Source organism: Perna viridis, chromosome 9 (genome assembly GCF_037379345.1).
Source record: "Perna viridis isolate PV_CMFRI_1.1 ecotype Kerala chromosome 9, ASM3737934v1, whole genome shotgun sequence".
NCBI classification, from domain to species: domain Eukaryota; kingdom Metazoa; phylum Mollusca; class Bivalvia; order Mytilida; family Mytilidae; genus Perna; species Perna viridis.
The window spans coordinates 28,563,138-28,584,713 of NC_142453.1; the positions used below are offsets into that span (position 1 = coordinate 28,563,138).

A 21,576-nucleotide genomic window follows, 5' to 3' on the forward strand; every position below is an offset into this window, starting at 1 on the left:
GAACTTTATGTTTTTTTTAATTTATTATATTTGATTTTGATGTTGTTTTGTTTCATTTTGTGATACATGTCTTTTTGTTTGTAGATTTGATATCATGGCAACTTGAATTGATTTGATTCCACCTTAAATGAAAAGTTTGGTAGGTTCCTGAGTGTTTTAAATAGTATTCCAGGTAAAAACTTTTTTACACACAGTTGTTCAGGTTCCTTAATTACAATTACAAATGTATATGTTCCCTTTTTAAAGGACTCACTAAACTTTCTGCTTATTTATGCAAACTCGAAAAAAAAATGTGAGCAATCTCTCTTGGTGATACCTCCTTACAAACCAACCCAAAAAGTCATTCAGATGGAAAAATAGGTGGTGTCCAGTAGAATCATGTGATAAAAATGTGTGAAAGTTCGATATTGAATTCTTATTAGTGGTTTGAGAGAAGTTACAGATTAGAACTTGGGATGGACGGACGGAAAGTGGGATAATTATATACCTCCCACTTTTCTAACAAGGGGGTAAAAACCATCAAAATGTATGCTATGCTTTTGATTGGCCAATTTTTAAAGATAAACTCCTGTCTTTGAACCTACATATGAAAGCAAGAATAATTGTAAAATTGTAAAAAAGCTCATTAAGTTAAACTTAATCAAAACGCTTTCAATATTGATAATTCCACAACACACATCCTGTGAACAGTGTAGGCGTTTCGTTTATAACAACGGTACAGTTCATTCTGATTTAAATTTATATTGACAACAATCCAAAAGGCTCCCTCTGTACATCATTTCTCAAGAAATACTGCTCTTCTTTGTTTAGTTTTATTTGGCAGTCAGCAACCACCCACACATTACCCCACTGCCATCAATAATGTTTTCCAGAAGTCATAACTACAGTATCACAGTCACCAATCACATGACATGTTACCTCATTCTCATCAACTTTGATTCCAGAATTAAAAGGCTTAACAGATAACATATAAGTATTTTGCGTTATATTTTAGACCTCAGAAGAAAATGGAAATTTACCATCGCTGGAATTATTGCGTTACTAGTGTTGAAAACAGGACAATGGAGAGAAAAATACGTACAAATGAAAATCGAAAACACAACATGCACAACTCAAAACAAGTGTAAGAAATCTGCACCAATATCAATGTTATAATGAACCTGAACCAAGCAAAAATGATTGTTACATTAATTCATTAATGCATGCACATTTTCGGTCTAAGTCTGTCCATATATAAACAAGAGTGTACTGGAAGAACTAGTCCCTCCAACCAGTGAATGGGGGGATTGTTGTTTGATGTAGTTAGCTGCCTCAGTTGCATGTGCCTGGTCATAAGGTGCCATGGCTGCATAACAAAATGCTTTCCATCCCTGATTCAATAGAGAACAGAATAATTCATTCAAAAATCGGAACTAAGTGTATTTTTACAAGTGATTTAATGAAAATGCTGGCTCAACTTCAGGTAATAGAAAATATCGTAAATATTTACACGAGTGTTAATAAACATTGATTAAACCGTAGGACAGAACTATTTTCATGCAAAAGAGTTCAACCTTATAAGTTCGTCATCATTTTTTTCTTATAGAGACAATTCGGTTATTTACACTAGTTTATCTAATAACTAATTTTAAAGTGTTAAGGAGTATGCTAAAATCGATGGTTTTCTTGTACTTAATAGTACAACCTTTCTGGCCATTGGAGAAAAATAAAAGACGTTTATGATTTATTTTAAGTATTCTATTTCTTAGAATGTGTTGTGATAGGAGACAAATGTCTTTCTTACATTTATTAAATTAGTATTGGAAATCAAAAACAATATTTGGAAGCAAGATTTGAAGTGCTCAAAACTGCAAATACTTGCGGTGAATATCAATCAATTTCAATGTGATATGTCAATATTCAATTTGATCGGAAGAAATACTTGATCATAAAAGTTCTAAAATTTAACTTACAGCAGCTAGATCTCGGCTGCCGGAAGTCAGATAGTAATCCCTGGCCAATGAAGGGGTGATGGCTTCTGAGCAGGATTTAGAAACATGTTTTGCCCAGTCCTGTTGTATAAAAGTATATTCTTAAGGATTGACAAATTTGGTTTTTACTTCTGGACATAGCTCAATGAGGAGAATTTTTCTAGTAGTGATCTAGTCCATATTTTCTAGCACAAACTTTCTTTCCAATGCTATACAGTTATACAAGTTGTTTTACAATCTGCCGAGTGAACACTTAGTTGTGCTACTGAATATTGTCTTATATTTAGATGACATTTTTAGTATTCGCCTGTGGTATAGAAATATGACTGCATTCATATACAACAATATGTCTTTTGCAGTATAAACAACAAACATTGAACGAAGATAACTAAAAAAACAACCCAAAAATGCTTTAAATACATACCATTACCTTGGGTTAAGGTAGTAGACCTAGGGTAAGGGACACAACTCTTACAAATCATTGGAACGTTTGTTTTCAACACTTTACATCAATCTTATGTAAGCATCAAAGCAACTTGGACTAATTTCATTCTGTTTCAAATAAAAGCTTATGAGGATTTGTTGAAATTTAATATGATACAAACATATCACTGATTTCAAGAGTAATGTCCCTTAGACTAGGTCTACCTCCTTAAATGGGAGGTTGAAATAATCTCATTAAAACCTGCCTTCTGGATTATAAACATACCTTATCCATCCAGTATTTAGACACCGATGTGATAGGTATAACCTGTATTCCAATAAGACAAGCATGTCTCTGAGGGAACACGTTCGGATCACATGGCCAGTTAAGGGTGTATGCGTAAAAGTTGTCCTCGCCAATCATGCCTACAGCGCCGGACTCTTGGATCAGGGGTGGGAAGTTGTTGTAATTGTGGTCCCTGACGTGCCAGTATTCTCTGACCGATGAAATTTCCATTGCTAGTAGGACTTGACCGGTACGTCTAAGCTGGGCGTCGTTTAAGGCATCTCCCAGGGCTGCTAAGCCATGATAACAGTTCAAACTCTGAAATTGATGTAGGTAAAAAGATTTAAAAAATTCTGGAGGGGGAAGATGAAATTGGTCCAGTCAGCATTTAAACAGTGTAAGTGGTTGAGATATACAGTGATATTTTTGCTAGTTACTTTATTTACTTTTGCATGCTGTTTTGCGATTTCTCGTTTATTTACATTTTAATGCATACTTACATCAATGGTTAACATTTGTATGTCGAGCACGTTACAGATTAGTGGCTTTAAACCGTGAAAGTTACAATTTCACCTGAATCATAGGAGACACTTTCAACCTTTTAATATTTTTAATTTGTAATTTGGTTTCTTACTAAATTAACATAGATTTTGGGTAATTGCCATTTTACATAGATCTAATTTATGATTTCATTCTGTCTCAAATGAATACTCGACATGTACAGACTTTGAAGAAATTGAATATGATACAAACGTAACACTGATTTCAAGCTTAATAGTTATGCCTCTTACGCCTGGTTTATCTCGTTAAATATCTTTTTAGCAAGTCCGCTAAGGTATACCAAAAACCTGCGACATACGTGTTCTTATATTATTTTCGACCTTTAAATACATACCTCAGATGACGATTCCTCTTGTCTATGGCCAGGGGCAATACCTGATGCCCAAGAGAAACCAGTATAAATATCCTTATGCCTTGCCACTGGGAAGTGTTTGTCCTTGTAGCTAAGGTTTCCAACGTCTCTAGCCATTGCATATATGCGGTGTTTATGTTCTTAAACATTTATTGTGCACGACATTAATTTAGATATTAAGGAAAGGGTAATAAGACACCTTACAACCCAATTAAATAAATTTTAATCATCAAGGTTTAAATCTTTTAAAGCAAGATTCTTGCTTAGGTACTTCTTTATTTTTTTTAATGCAATGCCTCAAAATTTGTATATAATATATAATCGATAAGCTTTCAACTTTAGAAGAAAACATTGCAGGAATTTTGTTCTTCCTAATGTTCTTGCTCGCTCCTAAGTAGATGGTTGCTTTTATTACTGGTTACTGTTTTTGTTGCATTTGCCACTTTGTTGCCAAAAAATCTGTAAAACTCCCTTCAAGAAATATCCATAAACTTACGTTGCGCCCACGTCGGATCGTGCCGTGCGTAATATGCCAACGCATACAGGAAATATCCAAAATGGAAATGATGATCATTGTAGAAAGTGAAACCAAAGTCTGCGCCAAAATCTAAATCTCTCCTATTTGTTGCTCTCATAAACAAACCTCCCCATACTGTGTCGTATCTTATCTTCCACATTTCATACAAAGTATCTTCAATAAATTTGTAGTTTACTGTTTATGATCTTAAAGTTTGAAAACGCATTTGTAAGGAAAAAGAAAAGAAAAAATATTAAAACACTGTTACAAATACTAAATGACAAATTCTCATTGTTCATAATGAACAATTCATTTGTACATGCTTAATTTGTTCATGCAAACTACCTCGTAACATCGCCCCGCCCGAATGTTATTCGTTTTTTAGCTTATTAAATTATCAAACAGGTATTTGTTTCGAACTCATGCATATGTCAAATATTTAAAAGGGATCGTTTGTACAACACAATAATAATGAAATCGTTATTTTAATTTAAAGTTACATCGAATGCACCTTCTAAAAAAACATTGCTTACAAGATCTCACTCTTAAGACTATCCTCACAATGTTTGGACTCCTGGTTTCGCATGTGTTCGTACAATGCCGTAAACATACCTTGAACACGAAGCCATTTTTCCAAACAACTCTTTATGCTTGCATCTAGCTGATGGTAATGATTGGTACCAAATGCCCTAGAAATACTAGCAAGTCTGGCTACCATTCCGATTTCCTTTCCTACACCGTAACTATCAACCCGACCACAAATCTGATCTAGGATAGTCTCAGAAGCGTCTTTGTTAATTGCATTCTTAATGTCCTGAAACACATATCAAATTGTAAATTTGGTGGATGGATTCTTGCACGCTCTCCGTTCAATTTAAGACTTCACTCCGCGTTTACTCTCTATAATCAAGCTAAATCTTTCAATTGCGTTCATAACCTTCTGTCGAAGATAAAGCTAATCCCGCCTTTAAATCGAGTTTGTTTGCTTGTTTAGTTGTGTAAAATCTCATGTAAAGAGTGTATACTGTTTTGTCATTCCAGAATGTATAAGCCTCTGGTACAATGTCTACAAATCTCAGTCATTTATGCGTATTAATAGTAACAGTAGTTTGTAATGCCTAGTGCTCATGCTATGTGAAACTTTTCACATTCTGTGTAGCATAGACGATAAGCGGTTTCAGGTGTGCAGAGGTAATGGAAGTTCCGATGTGAATATACTGCATCAAAGAACCAGTCAGTGCCGTTAAACTTCTTCTACGAAGAAGGAATCTCAAGCATAACAGATGTAGTAAACGTATAAATCATTACAAAAGCACATTTCAAAATTATCCATTCAATACTAGTATTTATGATTTGATTCTTCCTTTTAAGTTTCTTTTTTAAATACTACAACTTTGAAAAACAATAGAAAAAAACAACACAAATAGGAGCTTTCTTCCATACAAACTTTGCAACAGAGAAAATATGAGAATCTTTCAAAGTATTTTGAGTGAACAACCTATCTTTCGACGAGTATATCACAGCACATCTGTCAAAACACGGTCGTGAAAGAATGTCCATTTCCAGTATTAAGATATTTGGATGATACAAAGAGGCAATTCGCAAATTTTCTTTTTCATTAACGTTTTGGGTATATATGAAATATCCTGTCCATCTTACTGTACGTTTGTCCTCATTTTTCGTAAGCACAAGACCTAAATCCCTAATCGGGTATATGCACCATATGTATATGTAAGTGGAGAATGATAACGTTTCTCTGATGCTTGTAATTATTCTAGTAGTTGGTTTTTCATGTTTTAAACCCGTATTGGCAACGCTCCCCCTGAATTTCTCAATGGATGTTTTAAAAATATGAATATTAAAAGAACAGTTAGGTATCTTATGCAGATGCGCATTACGAAAAATCTTACCTTTACCAAGGAAACAATACCCAAGCACAAGTTAAATATGATATTAGTCCATTTGAAGCGGTTAAGACTTCTCTTGTGAGCTAGTTTATAGTATTTTTACTTAAATAATTATTGACATGAACAGATAGTATCGTTTTGAAACCTCAAATTGATGCGTATTTGCTTTAATTTTGTCCACTGCTACTTGTTCTGGTTCCATTGCTGCTCTTGGCATGTACATCTCCATCAACCAACTACTGCCAACATATCCTTTAAACCCATATACCGTTGGTCTCAAATGACTGCTGAACTTATTCTTTAGAATATATTCCTGTAAAGAATAGAATTTGGGTATTTGCATTCAGCATTAGCATATCAAATGCACCACATTTTTCTAGAAGATTACTCATACTGGTTTGATGTTATAAAAATCGTGTTTTTTTTCTTGCAAAGACATTCCAAAATTTCATACCCACATACAAGCGCATCTTATATAATTTATGGAAGTAATACAACTTACTTAAAGGAGAAAGTTTTTTAAGAGTAATCAAGGGAACCAAGGTTATAGCGGTAATCAAAAAAATGTAATCCAGGGACAAAGACCAGACATGAAAACAGACATACACAACAAAGAATATAAAGTAACTAAAATCATACATACAAAATAACAAAATCAAATGAGCAACTCGAACTCCACTAAAAATTGGGAGCATAAACCAGGTGCACCGGTAGGATAAGCGTCCTCTGCTTTTGTAGAAACAACCGCCGACTTGCACATAAAAAGTCAAGTTCAGGGTAGACGAAAGAGGAAAGAAAAACTATGACACGTTGAACAAATCAGTTTTCATGGTGCAGATGGATACACCGTAACAATCCACGAGTTCGTCATGATAACCATAAAACTTCTGTAGTGATGACTTCAATCTTGTAGAAACATAACCCTGCTCAAGAAGCCTACTTGTTAGAATTTTAGCGCGATACAAAAAGTCTGTGTAGTTTCGGCAACCTCTGGCGTAACGTATGGGTTGTGAAATGAACACTCCATACGCAGCTGCTGAAGGTATGCTGCCACAGATAAAATTAAAGTTGACAATTCTGAATGAAAAGTTATCACGTTTGTCGTAAAGTTTGGTCAATAGATTTCCTTTACCATCGATTTATAAGTGAAGGTCAAGATATGAGGCCGACGTCACAGTATCTGTAGTATTTTTTATCTGAAGTTCTTTGGAGTAGATGCAATACATCAAATCCCCAATATTAGGATTGTTTAAAGATAATACATCATCCATATAGCGGAAACTGAGATTAAAGAATCTAGCTAAACGATATTCTTTCTTTCGGATCAGATCAGCAATAAAGTCAGTCTCATTTAAAAAAATGAAAAATCAGAGGAGATTGGATGAAATCAAAATACTTTAGAAAGAAAAAATTAAAAATCAAAATAAACCATGGATCGTTTGACACAAGGTTCAAAGCCGACAGTTGATCCAGCGATATACAAAAACTGAGAGCCTCACCCAATGGCCAAAACTGCCTCCTTCAAAATATGTGAAAAAAATATGCCATTTGTTTACGTTACAATGCAAACAGTAACAATATTGCTTACTGTTTTTCTCTTTTTTTCAGATAAAAGATACTTCTAAAACAATTTGAATTTCATACGACGGTCGGGTCTCCTACCCATGGGTGCGCATATGAAAAGATGTTACTTAACCAACCTGGTGTGGTATCGTAATCATCATCAGTTTACCCATACCGGAAACTGCATATTGGTTGTTGGGGTTCCAGTCAAAACTTGCAAAAGTTTTATCGGCCGCTTCGGAAACACAATACGCTGTAGACGGCTTATAAGAATAAACTCCGAGAAACTCATCCAAGTCGTTATTATGTGATTTGTCACCACGCGGACCAGCTCCTAGATAAGCTAATTGTACAATTCCGTTGTATCGCCCTCCGTTTCTTGGAGTAAATTTAATAGTATTGTCACCATTATTGATATGTGGTGTTACTGGTTGAGAGAAAAATAGTAAGAACTTTCTTGTTTGTCCTGGGAGGTCGTTCCCTGGTTCATTGAGTTCCATAATGAACTTAGAGCCATTATGTCCAGTGTTTGATGGAGACTGAGTGTGAGGGGCATCTGTCACTGTATTGTGTGTCACGTGTGGAGTTTGTGTTTGAGGGGCATCAGTCTTTGACGGAGGTTGTGTTGTTGGGGTTTGAGTTTGTGGTAATCCTAAAACAAGGTGAAATAAGAATATAATGAAGTAAAATAGTCAATTTTAGTTAATTTTAAAGAAGTATGGTGTACTTCTTTTTTTTATTCTTTGATTTAATATAATTAGCTAAGATGGGTAAATGTTTGAAGTCAATACAACAGTGAGTATCCTGTCAAATAGAACCAGGTAAGACAACAAAAAAGGATTAAAACAAGTACTCTCTATTTATCCATCAGTAAGACAAGTATGTACATGTATTTGTGTGTTCTTAAAGCAAGTTACAACGTTATTAAGAAAATGTTTATCTCATTTAGATTTATGTAAAGATCTTATTTGGGAAAAAACATGCCTTTACTCAGTGGAACACATTGGGCATACTCCGATTTTGCTTTCTTAATGAAAAGCACAAGATCATTAAAACGATGAACCTTGTAAAGTCACCAATATTATTTTATTTTTACCAACCTGTACAAGTTGCTGTATACGGTTGGCTGATCCAGTGTGTGTGTGGTAAGACAGCACAGCCGATAAAGTTTATAGCATAACTGAAAAATTAACTGATTTTATTTTTTTGAGGAAAGAAGACTAAGTCCTTATAACGGTAATAAATGCGAAATTAACCTATGACCTATGAAGCAATGGTACTCTGATTTCAGTTCTACAGGAAAGAATATGCAATTGAAAATAAAAAGATGATAAAGACGGCCTAGTCAAAGCTAAATGGCACTTTACTTTTAAAATGAATAAAAGAGATAATGTTCAGAATCATTTCTCCTTTTTTCAATCATCAAATTGCGAAACAATTCATGAAGTTTACTCCCGACTTGTTAGCCACCTGCCCCGAAGGGCTATGTGGGTAATTGTCATCACTTGGCGTCCGTTGTCGTTGTAAATCATCGTAGCCGTCGTCGTTAACAATTTTTTCAAATTATTTCTCCTCTGGCACAACTACATGAATGAAAACCGAACTTGGCATGAATGTTCCTTAGTAGTCAGACAGCAGCTTTGGTTTTTGCACATATCTCCAAAACCGTTAAGTTTAGCTAAATTCCGACCAGTTTAGCATGATAAGATATATCTGTGATCCAATATTCGTGACTGGGATTGGGATTTTGTACCTGTGTAAAATAAACAATGGCCGCTGTTATTAGAAATCGAACATAGAATTAGACAGCAGATTTTGAAATATATTTCCAAAACCATTAGGTTATGCAAAATTCTCATTTAAGAAAACGTGTTTAGCATGGTGACTTCTTTAGATGTGTGGTCAAATTTTTATGAACATTTGTGTACCTATTCTAGGAGTTAATGCTTTTTTTTCGACGGTTAATTTTTATGTTATCACTTTAAAAAAAAATCTTCTGCTGTGAAACAAACTATTTTTGGCAAGGAAATTGTTCCACATCCATGACACAACCTCATATTTAGTGAATAGGTTCATATTAAATAGTTTATCATATGTGAATCTTGGATGTTGACATAGTTTTCTTGAATGAGATGTAAATATGTCAGAAAAAAAACAACAAAATTTACAATTGTAAGCAGTTTTTGTTAAATGGTGTAAAATTGTGGCACCACTATCGTGTCTTAACAATGAATTAATGGTGTATAATTGTGGCAAACTACTAGACAGAAACCAATGAAAGTTGATATAACTGTAACTTACGTATAAACGTTAGGAAGTTTTGTCAAAGTCAAAAAAATATGGCCGCTTTTCAATAATGAAATGGGGCTTATAAAGCATTATTGCAGGATACCCTAAATAACATTCATTTCAACTTTCATGGAATCCTTCCTTTAGTCTCTAAGTAGAAGATTTTTAAAAGTAATAACATAAAAAATAGCAGAAGAAAATGTGCAATAACTTCAACATTGTTTAACAGATTTTTATGAAAATTTGACCACTGATAAATCTTATCACGCTGGACAATAGAATTTGGTTAAACATAACGGTATTGGAGTTATATGCAAAAAACTACTGTCTGATCCTTTTGTTCTATTTTCAGTAACAGCAGCCATGTTTGTCTACGGATAGCAAATCCCCACATCAATTATAATATTGTTTTCAATACCCTAAGGAACATTGTCGGACGAATGCCAAATAATGGCAATAGCTCACATGGCCCTTTGGGCTAGGTGAATTAAATATATGTATATTCAGTTTTATGCTTAAGTTGTTTATACTTACTTAATGCGACTACTACTAGTATGTAACCGTATATAAACATTCTGACCTATACGCTGACAATTACTGCTTCTACAGGTTATCATGGCAGGCGGGTTATGCCACACATTTGACCCTTCAACAGCATACTGGATCTGTAATAAGATAAAAGCATCAAGCACCCAAGACCTCTACCAGTGTAATATGACATTTGACGCTTACTTTGTAAGATTATATTATTGTCAATTTAATTAAAAATAGACCTATCAATTGCTCCATTCCGTCACTGCATGCAGGAAATAACAACACTCCATTCTACTTTCTGTTCAAATGACCTTCCTGATTAGCCAATCAAAATTCACCATTCAAGATTTTTACAGCATTATCCAAAGGGAAAAAACCGAGGATTCTGAAAAAGGCATCTGAACAGAAAGTAGACTGGAGTGTTGTTAGATCAAATGATTGATAGATCTAATTTGATAAGATTGATACTTTTGTCAAACAGCAAATTACCAAAAAGGCATAGATAAAAAATATGAGTTCGTATCACTTTTTGGGAATTGTATGTTTGTTCTCAAAGCGCTTTATATATATTATAAAATAATATTAATATATTATTTGTTTTTAGCAATGGCCACTTTTTTAATGGGAGCTTCATGGTGTCATTTTGGCCTTCTTATACTTTTTGTTAATATTAGTATTTGCATTTGTTGTTATAAACATGTCTTTTTTGTAGATCTACATCTAATTGTTCAGCTTGCATTCAACTGAATTGAACAACTAAATGTGTTTTTCTTTACACCGATATAAAGTTATGAAATCTTCTATTGTATTGAGAAAGATAAAAAAAATGTGGCAAAGTAAATCATTATTTTGTTAAACTCCAGTTTCATTTAAAGACATCGGACATATAACAAACTGCTTAATTTAGACAAATCAACACTAAAGTGCAATGTTCGAGCAAGTTTCTTTAATTTTTACTCGGAAGTCACGTGAGTGGCTTCGAGTATTGTAAGTATAAGAATAACAAAAGGGCTTCCGGCCGATAACTTCACGGACGGAAATGCTGTCTTCAAATTAATGCGTGATTCTCTTTTAAACTTTAAATATTTCACCGATATCCCAAATGAATGATATTTCAAACATTTTTAAGCGTTAATTTTCAGCTAAATATTGTCGAACTGGTAAATCGAGACGCCAAACTATTTTTTTGCCGCTTGGCCGCGTAGTAATTTCAAAGAAGATATTTAAAAGCTATCCTGGTCCCCGGGACTACTGAATATTGCGATCGGGAACCAGTCTAGTTAAAAGCTTATCCAATTTAATTGGAGTTATCTCTCTTTGGGTGGTGTTGGATTTTAACTATAGCCCGTGGATGGTATTATAATCAAAATCATTTTATCAAGAAGCATCACATTCAACATCATCAGCTTCCTTTTTTGAAGTTTAAGATCTCAAAAACGTAAACAAATGCAACAATCTTATTTTCACGATATCTGTGTACATCTTCGTTTTGTTTTGCTTCATGTTGCAAGAGAAATATGGGTTCAACACCAAAACAGTCTTAAACCTTGGTCCATGTCATGACAGGCACTCTAGCACATTGCTTAAAAAAATAAACATCAGGAACCTATCTTGCAGGTTGCACGCCAAACGACTCCCGAGTTTCAGCACCTTCGGTGCTTTGATTAATATAAAAAATGAACAAAATGGAAGATTTAGGACGTTTCCATTAATCTTGCAGAATTTTATTACTAAAAATATTAAAATAATTACATTTTTAATAAGAATAGTGTACTTGTTTTCTAATTGATATTTATTTATCATCGACGTTCAAGAAACAAGACATTCCCTGTCTCAACGTATTGGAATGTTTCAACCATTTGACAAACATAACATTGATATGAATTGCTCTATGTCTATCAAACATTTCATTTTAAGGCGACGAATTTGCTTTTAGTATGATTGGTGATATGAAGTAAATTATAACAGCCATTGCGCCTGGACATGTTAATTTTAAACACGACGAATTATCGGTACATCGATTCAGGTTTTGTTACTTATTGAGTTGTCTAAATATCGTTTTGCAGAAATATTTTTCGTCTTGTCCAATATTTTTAATTAGAAGCGGACGCAGGCGAAACAGGGGAGGTACCATTGGAAAGAGAAGATTTTTAATATTTTTTAATAAGCGTAAATGAAACTTACCTTTTCAATTGGAATATCACTTGCACCCAGATTTACAACAAGTTCGATGTTTCCATTTTCGTCGCAACTTCCAGTCAAAGAAAGACTGTTAGGGTGACAGACCAATCTCTTATCCATCCTATCTCTAGCACCTTCACCTTCGCCGGTATCACGTCTTCCGCTACAAGAAACCTCTTCCGGGTGGTCAATCCAATTTCCAGGTACAATATAATACCCGATGTAATTAGTCGCATAAGCCATTCGACCTTTCAAATATATATTCCCAACCAGTTATAATAACTCTCTGATCCTCGTGTTAACTACTGAATACAGGTCTCAAACAACTATTAGCATTTATGCACAATTGTTCAGTGATATACGTGTCTTTTATATAAACTCTAAGAATTCTTTTTGTTTAAATTCAAGATCAATTAACGATTTAACAATAAACACTGAAATCATTACATTATCATTGCTTGACTAAAAATCGTTTACCTACTTTGGATATTGGCGTTTACATTTTTGGAAGCCGTTGCAAGTTAAACTTTTCTACAAATATTGTTTCTCAAATAGACAAGAAGTCTTGTGTATTTCTGAGACAGGTTTAACTTGGATTACTCAGTCGAAGAAATTGGTATTCTGATGTCTACAACGTAAACTTCAAGAAATTCTGCGTTCAATATAGAGTTGAATTCAAATGATGCAGTTTTTCAGCGCTGTATTTTAGTATGTTCTATCTACTTTTGCGCAAATACATATGAATCAACTCACAAACGATCAACTTACCATGAGCGTTTGGAACTGTGATAGTGACACGTCGATCCCCATTTGAAAGCTTGCATATTTGAGCATTGCAGTTGCGCATACCATGTGAACCTGACCGCCATGCAGCAAGACTGTTGTATGCGTACTGTAACCGAGTGATGTCATGGATTGGTTTTGTGCTTTCCAGTGTAATTGTCATGGTACCACCACTACATGTTGCAGATAAGTGACCACTACCACCATCCATTGCTGTACAGGAACATAATTGAGTTATTTGAACGACTTGAAGCGGAAGGCCATTTGATTAAAATAAAAAAGCAACAACAACAAAACAATTATCATACGTTACGTCATTACGCAAGTGCGTCCAATAGATATAAGCATGTATCACTGCCAAATTCAAAGAAATGTACCTCATTCACATAAAAAATTCAAACAGAAAGTAGATGAGCGAGGAACTTGGAAAAGGAAGACATGGTACCGGGCATTATGCAAAAGCAATAAACCAAATATTTAAGCATTCCTTCCAATAGAAATAGTATTCAAGGGAACTAAGATTCGTGAGTTATACATATAAAATATATATTCCAAGGATAAATACTAGACAAGGAAAATAGACACACAAATCAAAGAACAAAATTAACAAATAAAAAGAAACAAAAATAAATAAGCATCTCATACTCCACTAAATCTAGGAGCTTGGACCAGGTGTACCGGTAGGGCAAGCGTCCTCAGCCTTTCGGGAACACCCGCCAAAATGCTCATAAAGTGTCGCGTTCGGGTAGACAAACGAGTAACAGACAAAAAACTATGACACGGTAAACAATCGTATTAGATATAAAGTCAGCCTCATATGAGTAAAGGAATGTCAAGGAGTAGCAGAGCACAATTTGTTCCCATTGGAATGGTGATTCTGTTGAAAAACAAGTCAACTGACAATGGTAAATAGTAGTATAAAAGGATGAAAGGTCTTGATGCTATTACATTCCGATTATAATTTATCATTGAGGGTTTCCAGAAGACATTTCGAATTTTTCAGGATCCATATTGAATGCTAATACAGAAGTAACAAGTGTCGTGGCAAGACCCTCCTTGACAGTTTTATGTATAGAAGTTAATGGTTTCGAAAAAAGGCTTTGAAGTGAACTATGAAGCGTTGTTTGTTTGGGTATTTGTGGAGTTTAGGAAAGCAATACCTTGACCGGAAATCACAATCATCGTCTGTAGTAGAGAGACAAAAATAGGATAGAACGGATTTAAGGTTTCCACTTTCTCTTTTTGGAAAGTGAGGTATCAGTATAAGACTTATTACTGCTATTATATTTTTACGTTTACCTCAGATAACAAACATTGGATGTAAAGTATGTCGCAGACAAAACATTGTTTTTTGGGAGCTGAAGTTGAGAAATCTTTTTAAAATCGTTACGGACGTTTGGCTAAGGTGATTACAATATAGCCTACATCGTTCGACGATATAAAAGTTAGTCTTTATTTTGAGTTAGATCTAGAGTGGAAGAAAAAAATGTAGAGAAATTGGACATGGACAAATGAGCGGTGTGACCATGATTGTATTGGTTAAGCAGGAAAATGTTTGTACGAAATATGTAGTATTGGCAGTGTGACAGTTTTTGGTTTGAACACAATACTTCAGTCTCAGTTCAGTGGCGGATCCGGAGTATTATCCGGGGGGGGGCAAAAATAAATCTTGACAGGATCCCCGGTGAGGATCACGAAGTGATCCTTCATGATCCGAATTAGTTAGGGGGTGGGGGCATGCCTCCGAAGAAAATTTTGAAATATCAAACCTCAAATACTGCATTCTGAGGGTATCTTGAACAATTTTTCAACATTTTTCCAAAGCGGCGGAGCCAGTATAAGTTAATTGAGGTCCATGATTAGGAAAACATAATCTGCATTACTTTGACCTTTTATGAAAACTGGTCAGCTTGTGGTAATTATTTTTTTTTCATTTATGATACGACGGGGTAAAAACATGCGTTTGGGGTTAGACACGTCAGTGGACGTACTCCCATATAGAGTGGAAAAACGTTCCCAGGCCCACGAGGGGTCTAGGCCAGTGCGTCAATACAGCATCCCAGCCGCTAGTAGGACATCCTCTGACCGAGTTCTTCGATCAGGTATCCCAAAGGCTGGGCTCTCCCATCGACATCTGTTGGTCATCCACTAACACCCGCAGATAATAACAAAATCCCGCGCACTGGGCGATCGTGGGAGACCGACAGAGCTATCAAGACCAAAAAACACTCACAGTAGTAGTGAATTTTGAATAGGACAGAGCGTAGACATAGCAGTCCAGTCACTAACAGGGTATGGTATCCCAAACGTTTTTCTTCAACAAACGTTAATTTATCAACTCTTAACACAGTCCGTGCAATGGGGTCGTTAAAACCCAATAAAAGTGAAGTTTGACCGTCCGGCCAACGTGTAAACGAATTCTACAGCTGCAGTTATAAGAAGGCTTTCAACTAAAAAGACTACTTTACTTCTGAGTCTATTTTTTTCTATATTTTTTTCTTTCTGTAAGTAACTGGAAGATTGATATTAGTGAATATTTTTTTCTAAGTAATAATTATAACTACACGTATATGTATTCTGAAAACGTTAACAATTTTGACTTATAATTTAAAATTACTTACAGATAATATTACTGGACAATGATAAAACTACTTTTTCAAAATTTTAAGAAAAATCTCCATTGTTTCATGGAATATTACATTAAAATATGAAATTTAAGTACCTGACCGCTCCTTTGGGCAATCAAAGTTCACATGTTGACCATTGAAGTTGCTTAAACAAAATGGTTTGACAACTGGGTCCGCATTCGTAAAAATGTGGGTCAGCAAAGCAGCGCCTCTCACAAGTGGAACCTTTATTGTATACCAATGTATTATAGATAGTAAAAGAGAGACAATGAATAAAGATGTAGAAGTTTAAAATGTATGACATGGAAGGCAACGTATATAACTTAACAAAAAAAGCCTTCTATAATACTAAATAATTAGCATGTAACGATCTAACACTTCGTGAACCAATTGGTACGCCCAAAACTTTTATTAAAAAGAGTAGCATAACTGGAAAAAAAATCGGAAATTCTTGAAAGATAAAAAATGTACAGACTACTATTTTATGCAAATTTTATGTCCTCGTACCTCCATTGAGCCGCCATTTCCGTGATATTCGAAGTTCGCATACAAATCTCCGAAGTCAGTCATTTCAGCATCAGAAATTCCATCCATACCAATACGCACGCCTGACCTGCCTGTACGTTATACAAAAGAATTAGCCTCCAAAGTTATCAAAAATGAATGTTGTGTTTATGTTTCGTATGATTTTCATATTGTTCGTTTATTGACTTATCGGTGGCTTTCTTTTATTCAATTTCAGTATAAAATATAAATGATCATTAGCATCTCCAAATCTTTATAGCTGTTGTTAAAGATTTTGTCACCACATGATTTCTAACTTGAAAACACAGTTCCAATTTAATGTTAAAGTTCATACTTTAAAACATATTTCGATAAAAAAAAACTTAAAAAAAGAAGTGGTTCCCTTTATTTCTTACCCAAATCAATTTCATGTTGAGCTAGCTAGGATGGAAAATTCTAGCAAACTTTCAAGGATTTGAAGTTCAGCTCCATTAGTGAATCTTTCACGCTTTTAAGAGCACGTTTGTAATTTTTTCCAAATGATTAATTCATTATTTTCATTTTTATCTTATTTCGAAACCTCTCTTAACCTGTTATATATTTTATGTTTTCTTCAGCACAGTACTTAGCTCATTCGACTTTTTAAAAATTCATATGCTAATCTTGCCCGTGAATATCCCTCCTTTATTTCCATCTGGGCCGGAAGTCATCTGCTTCATGTTAGTTCCAAGACTCCACAGCTTATTCCATGACTGTCCGGCGACTGTAGCTGACTGTTGTAACATCATGTCTGATCTGTCGGGATCTGACCATCTGTCCATTGTGTAGGCATCATAAACGATTCCACCGTTCACAAATATGGCTTTAAAGAAGTCCAAAAATCGAATGGTATCAAAAAAGATAAAAGCATTCGAAACCCACAAAAGATAGCAGACGAAAACAAGTCCCGAATGGAAATAACGGAACAAAAAAGTACGCAGCATACGATCAGTACAAACGCGTACCAAGGAAGAACTGTGATTCTCCAGAAGGCTAAGCAATTCCTACCTTAACATCTTTCTTATGACAGAGGATGGGCATTTGTTAATAGAGGCTCTTATGAGCCTGAATCGCTCACCTGGCTTGATTAGCTACATTGTATTCTATTTTTTGTTAAAAGTGGTCACGATATTTTTTGGATAAAAATCCCAGGCTCATACCTTAGAACAATCACATCAACTTTCGTTGAATTCTGGTTAGTAGTTTCACAGGAGAATTTCGAAAGTAATAGGAATAAAAATAGAAAAAAACGTCCAAAAAATGGCATTTAACTCCAATATGGGTTAACGGATTTTCACGAAAATTTGATCACAGATAATTATTATCATGATGAACACTTCTCTGTTGTCGGATTTATTTACTTAGATTAAATCTAACGGTTCTGTAATATATGACAAAAACTGTTGTCTGTTCTCCTATGTTCTACTTTTAGTTATGGTGGCCATATTTTTTTCTCTGATCAAAAATCTCAAATCAATTTGTGCAGGATATCCCAAGACACAAACATATCAACTTTCATCAATTCTGTACAGTAGCTTCTTAGAAAAATATTTTTGAAAGAAATAACATTAATAACAGCAAAAAAATACGATATGACCACAAATTTCAGGATTATATACTGGATTTCATTATAGTATTAGAGTTCTCAATCGACATTTTTTCATTTTGTAGAGAAGCTTATTCTTTGTTCGACCAAACTACAAAAACAACAACAAATTAGTAACCTACGAAAAACCCTTCTTCCTTTGTAGATTTACTCATGAGATTCTGATATAATTATATATATATTTATATCGCACTAATTTGCATGAAGATAATTAAACAAGACTGAAACGTAGTTCCCTTCGGTATTTGAACAGGCATAAATCAATATTGTACCCGTGGGTTTATGAAATGAACATCGTCGAACACATATTGATTGCTTTACTACACGCATTTGAGACTTTTATTGATAGTTGTTAAAACGTCCAATAAGGAAAAGTTTATCCTACCTTCATATGGAAATAAAACCATTGGGATGGGGTCTCCCTTTATTGAGTTTGTTGCAAAGTGATGTGTAGGGAGTGGTCTTTGTGATCTTAGATTTCCGGTTCTTTGTGGAGGTGCTTTGTTTCGGAGCTCATCGTTCAAGCCAAAGATGCTACCCGGGTCAGCTGTGTCAAGTGGTCTGTCTTGTAGTGGAGTGCAACCATTCGGTAGTATGCTCACCGCATTATGAACTAATACGACTGAAAAAGTACTCAAATTATATCAATTATGGATGTCAGCATTTTTTTTTATTACTTTTTGTATATAGTCTTTCTTCTTTCAATCGTCTGATAAATATCAGCATAAATATCAGCATAAATATCGAACTAGGACTTTAAAGTCCACTATCTTAGTCTTGTAACAAGACCTCAGAACGGACCCTTGTTCAGGTTAGGGGGTATAAGCATAAGCGACATTTATAATTTCAGATAAATTTGAGGACAATCACTATTTAAAGCAAATATATGTATATTTTTTTAAAAAAGTTTTGTAGATAAAATTTGTGTGAAATCAAGATTCCATGCAAAATAAACAATATCCCATCGTTTTGTGTTGGTAGATGAAGGGGTGACTGGTCCTGCTTATAAATATCTGAATGTTTACAGACATTGTAATTCGACCAATCTGTTCTTATAGTCCAGTCCCTGACATTTTGGTCAAGGTACGAATGAAATAAAAATTTCGTAATCGAGTATAAAATACTTTTTCTATCTACATTGTAAAAAACATCTCAGTATAACAGTCTAATTGTATGTAGCATTTGAGCCAATCTTAATATGTTTTATCATGATGGTTTACCGGGTAGAACATTTACTTTTGCAAACTGCATCGTCTGTGAAAAGTAAAAGTGAACATCTGTGGACAATAGAATTGAATTTTAAGCACAAGTATTAAGGAACAGTGAAAACTGGCCTTATTCCAAAATTACTTTTTATGTAGCTGACCTACATTATTGTAGATATTGCATTCACTAAACGGTTAAAAAATTTATCTTTAGTTCAGGCTTCATTTATGAAAGTTAAAACTATAAAATGTCTCTACTAGCATGTTCAGAAAACAGAACAACGGAATAAATTTGTAGCCCTGAAGTAAAAAATTTAGAGCACCAGAGAGAAGAAACTTACAGGCTACTACAAGGATCAACATGGCGATAGAACAATTACTTAATGTAAGATAAGACAATTGACAAGATATTGCGTAGTGACCTGTATTTATTTAACATGAACATTTACATATAACTGCAATTAGTGAAGCATTTTTGGGACCATGTTATATATCAGTGCTTACTCTAGGTTTCGAAGTTAAAGGAATACTTGAGTGGTGTGTATCAAAAGTGATTAACAACGTTTATCAATGGTTCCTCCTTAGATTTTGTTCATATATCGTGTTCATATTTGGAAAGCCAAGTTTGTAGTCCACGGGCTGGGAGGGTGCACCGTGCACCCCCCCCCCCCCACTCATCAACTTCATGGTGATTTTAGGTACCTTTATATTTCCCATTGCCGTTTCAATTTGTCGCCAAACTATATTCTCGGATTCTTTGTTCAGTATAAGCCTATATTTGTACCCCACTTGGTCAGAAAGGCAAGATTTTTGTGACTCAGTTGTTTGAGCGCCTAAATAAACCACGAAAACTATTTTTCAAGAAAGAATTTTCAAAAATGTTAAAAATATTACCCCTACCCCTAGAAAACTGGTCTCAACATCAAACAGGTTTCTCATTAACAGCAAACCGACAGTGTAGAAGTCATATTTTAGGCATTCATAATTAAGATAATGATGTACCAAACCTATCTGATCAATTCAGTCGGATAGACTTTCTTCTTGGGGTAACAATTACTATGAAATCGGAAAAAATCGGTATTTTCAGAATTACACAATTTTCTTCTATATCACCAGTTATTGTCTTTTTTTTAAATACCGTAGTTTAGAAAAGCATTTGTGTGATACGGTACACAAATATAGCGTCTTAGCTTCAAAATGAGCCCAAGTAATAAATATTTAAATTTTTCCATGTCAAGTTAGGTGGAAAATTGCCACCCCTACCCATGAAAAAAAATGCCTCAACATGAACTAAAATGTTAATTTTTGGCATATAAACGGTGTACAATAGACATGTTGGGTACTATTGTTTAATTACCGATGTATCCAACATATCTTCTCATTTCGGGCCCATATTTGTCAGTTTCAATGTGACAATAATGAGTTTTTCATCAAATGGGAAATTTTCGGAATTTCATATTTTCTTCCATTTCACCTATAATTGACAATTTTGTTTTCAAATATCGTACTTTAAACAAGCTTTTGTACATTCAAATACAATTATATAGTGTCATAGCCTTTTAATGTGCCCAAGTAATAAATATTTGAACTTTTCCAAGTCCAAATAGGTGAAAAATTGCCATCCCTACCCATGAAAAACGTATCTCAACATGAATCAAAATCACAAAGAACAATTTACAAAAAACAATTATTACTTATTATTTTAGAAGAAACTGAGTATTTTTCAACAAAGGACTGATATCTAAAAAAGAATTTGGTAAGAGACCTTTTGAGACGCATTTCCTCAAGAGTCTGTTATGTAGATATTTATATGTATGCTGTTCAAGGAAATCAGATTATTTTGTACTTAATCTAGCATAGCAAATCAATTGTGAAATATTAACACCATGTGCAGGAGATGAAGATATATTGCTGCACAGGTAAGGAAAATCTTTGTGCTGACCACTGCTGTCAAATTCGAGATGTAGGTCCAAAAAGATGCAGAACAAGCTGTTTCTTTGGTCTCCTTTATCTTGAGCTCTGGTGTATATATTGAAGGTAACATTTACCAAATGTAGGGATGATCTATACAAATCATTCATTTTTTAAGTCTGTTAAACCAAACAAGTTGGTCACAAGATTTCTGTTGTTTTTAGATAAGCATTTCCAGCTCCCAAAACCATCTCCATATATCCTACCAGTGATTACAATTAGGCTATTACTTGTAAGTTTTTATTCATTTGCTTAAAT

General features: G+C 34.4%; 1 protein-coding gene across 1 annotated transcript; it reads right to left on the bottom strand.

The window, feature by feature from the left end:
- Positions 1-1,124: 1,124 nt before the first annotated feature.
- LOC148607639 (uncharacterized) lies at positions 1,125-19,770 on the bottom strand. Its single transcript, XM_088545983.1, has 17 exons — positions 19,689-19,770; positions 18,528-18,764; positions 17,165-17,359; positions 16,501-16,610; positions 16,089-16,218; positions 13,352-13,579; positions 12,587-12,831; positions 10,403-10,533; positions 8,680-8,759; positions 7,717-8,231; positions 6,162-6,329; positions 4,722-4,923; positions 4,089-4,283; positions 3,575-3,732; positions 2,680-2,997; positions 1,953-2,051; positions 1,125-1,370 (listed from the first exon to the last, which is right to left on the bottom strand). The coding sequence occupies exons 1-17, from the start codon at positions 19,708-19,710 to the stop codon at positions 1,218-1,220; spliced, it is 3,186 nt and encodes a 1,061-aa protein (XP_088402109.1). The 5' UTR covers positions 19,711-19,770; the 3' UTR covers positions 1,125-1,217.
- Between the last annotated feature and the right edge of the window lie 1,806 nt (positions 19,771-21,576).

Excerpts from the sequence above, each read along its gene's own strand:
- LOC148607639 (XM_088545983.1), bottom strand. The coding sequence starts at position 19,710 with ATGTTGATCCTTGTAGTAGCCT. Across the intron at positions 17,360-18,527 it reads GGTTTTATTTCCATATGAAG|CCATATTTGTGAACGGTGGA; the intron begins GTAGGATAAACT and ends ACTTCTTTAAAG. Across the intron at positions 4,284-4,721 it reads AAAATGGCTTCGTGTTCAAG|ATACTTTGTATGAAATGTGG; the intron begins GTATGTTTACGG and ends AATTTATTGAAG.